The sequence below is a fragment of the Plectropomus leopardus genome, unplaced genomic scaffold, assembly GCF_008729295.1.
Source record: "Plectropomus leopardus isolate mb unplaced genomic scaffold, YSFRI_Pleo_2.0 unplaced_scaffold11710, whole genome shotgun sequence".
NCBI classification, from domain to species: Eukaryota; Metazoa; Chordata; class Actinopteri; order Perciformes; family Serranidae; genus Plectropomus; species Plectropomus leopardus.
Window position 1 is genome coordinate 1 of NW_024612407.1, and position 2,651 is coordinate 2,651.

At 49.5% G+C, this 2,651-nt stretch overlaps 1 protein-coding gene across 1 annotated transcript; it reads right to left on the reverse strand.

Annotated features, from left to right (window-relative positions):
• Positions 1 to 23: 23 nt before the first annotated feature.
• LOC121963564 (adhesion G protein-coupled receptor A3-like) lies at positions 24 to 2,539 on the reverse strand (the record flags this gene model as incomplete). Its single annotated transcript, XM_042513846.1, has 2 exons — positions 24 to 1,737; positions 2,444 to 2,539. Coding segments are annotated over 2 exons (1,537 nt in total), but the record flags the coding sequence as incomplete, so codon positions are not given.
• Between the last annotated feature and the right edge of the window lie 112 nt (positions 2,540 to 2,651).

The window sequence follows — 2,651 nt, forward strand, 5'->3', positions numbered from 1 at the left end:
TTTTTGTTTTTATTATTGTTGGGACAAACTAGAAAATGGAAAAAAATCCCCAGGGTAAGGGTATGCACAGGGCCACAGCTCAGTCCATGCAGATTTATCTACAGAACTCTTAAAATGGAATAAAAAGGGTTTGGATTAAAAGTTATAAAAATAGAACATTTACAAAAACATATCTACAAAGATAGTTCAGTGGCAGTAATGATTTGCTTGTACATAAAATACATGTACAAAAAAGACATTTCACAGTTTAAAGGCGGAAACATATCAAAATGCAGTCTTTGGGACGGAAACCGTCGCTACACAGTAGTTTCGTGCTTCCACAAGCCAGTCTTTATACTGGCTGTACTCTCTGTGTTCATTAAAGGCACAGCCTGTCCGTTTTCTTTAAGTGTGCCACCGTTTGGAGTGACGAGGTTGAGCCCGTACGACTTGGGCTGGCTTTCTAGTTCTGTGCTGCTGGGCTGCTGTGCAGGACCAGAGTCTTTACTGGAGCTTGACGCTGCAGCAGTCGCCACACTTTCTTCCGTTACCACTGACCCATTTCCCAGGGTGCTGCCGCCTCCTTTATCTGTGTAGCGGGGGCGGCGTGGCAGGCTCGCGCTGTCACTGCTGTCCTGCTGCAGCTGGCTCTGATGGCGCTCTCTGTAGGCCATGTACGCCGCCCGTCGACTGTTGCGTGCTGCTAAGTCGTAATGGTGGTGCCGCCTGTGGGGGGCACTCTGCACGCTGCCTTCGACGCTAGTGGGGACGTCATAGGCGTACTCTCGCAGCACAGTTAGCCGACTCGCCCTGTGCGCTCGCGCTCTGTTTTTGTGATGCCGGCCTGTGTGTCCATTGGTGACAGCAGCTGGATTGTTGATGTTGTTCATGGGGCGGAACTGCACCTCAACTGGCGCTACGTGCATTTTAATTTCATTGTCTAGTGAATGTTCAGTCAGGCTGTTGTCCAAAACAGCTGCACCGTTGGCAGTCACCGGCGCGGAGGCAGATTTACACTGCGCCGCCTCTGCGTGCAGATTGGTCAGCTTGCTGCCGTGGGCGGAGTTGCGCATGCTTGGGGCGCTCTTATTTGTGTAAGAAGAGTCTGCACTGCTGTGGCCGCACTTTGTTGACTCCCCGTCTGCCTTGCTCGCAGAACCTGCTGTGGATGTCATTGCCACACCAGGCTGTGGCAGAAGGACGTCCTCCTGTGCGGAGTAGGCTCGTCTCCCGGAGCAACAAGCCTGGGACCAATAGCGCCTCATATCCTGCCTGTTGACACAGTGATGCGCCACCATGAACGCCCCCAGTGCCAGTGCGGCCACCCCAAACAGGCAGGTGAAGGCTAAATCAAAGGGGTGGTCCTGTGATACAGCCATGGCCCCGAACACCCAGAGGGCTGCGTACAGCCCTAACGCCCCCGCTGCGCCCATCAGCTGAGCAGCGAAGGTGTGCTCATTTTCAAGCGCCGACAGAGGCACAGTGTGGGGAGTGGACACTATGGAAGACGCCACCTCGTGAGGCTGCAGCTGGAGAGCGAGGGGGTGGCAGTGGCTGCTGGGACCATCTGGCCCGGCCTCTGTGTTGGCTGGAGTCAGATGCTGCTGCTCTTCTGTCGGCTCCTTGAGCTCATAACGCCGTTCAGGGTGGCGGCGCAACTGGAGCAGGATGCTGAGGAAGTACATGCAGTCCACGAAGATGATGAATCCCACCGGGCCATAAAAAGCGCCGATACTGGGCTCCCACGCCATCCAGCAACTAGACAAAGAAGCAGCAATCAAACATTTTATTTACAGTGAGATAATAGATGTGACTTTTAAGATTCCTGAAGAGGATTAATCCTGAGATCATCTTTCAGCAATTATTTAAATTATGTGGCACCTCCTGAAAGGAAAACTGCCAACAGTGCTCGTTAAAACAATACCACGCCTCCTCATCTTAATCTGTCACCATCGTTATTGATTTCACAAACTCCTTGAAAAACTTTTGCGCCTCATTTTTAAAATAACTGTCTCATCACATCTAATAACACGGGCTGGATACGTCTTGCTCGCGAGAAATTAATTAAACTCCAAAGACTTCAGAAAGATACGGGTCCAGATTTCTTAATTAGTCAGCCACGTTGCACGATCTAAACAGCTGCTACTGTAGGAGCGGGGTGGAGGAGTTCGCTGTAAACTGGCAGCAGTTGCTTGTTGCTTAGATGCACAGAACAATAATAGGCCTCCATAATCACAACTTCAGGGAATAAACTTTTCCAACCCTCATAAAAATATTCATTATTTACTAAAGTGATGCAGCCTGGCCGGTCGATAACTAAAGCGACTCCTCCTGAGGATAGAATGTAATGTGCCTGGATGCTCCTTTGTTAAATGCTCTTGCTCAGATAAAATGACACCACGTTACCTTGAGAACATATAGAGGGACAGGAGCTTTAATTGCTGTCTTTACAGGGACTACTTACTATGGTGCATTGGTCCGGCTGCCGTAGTTTTTTATGTTTGCTGCTGCAGTGATTCCACAGACAATGATGGGTATCCCTCCGCCAATTAAGTAGAACCTTTTGGAGAGAGCACAGACAGCATTAACACACATTTTTCCATGACTTTGGGGCAAATTTTTAAGACAATATTCTCTCTAACAACCATCTATATTCCTTGCCAGTTCTTTAT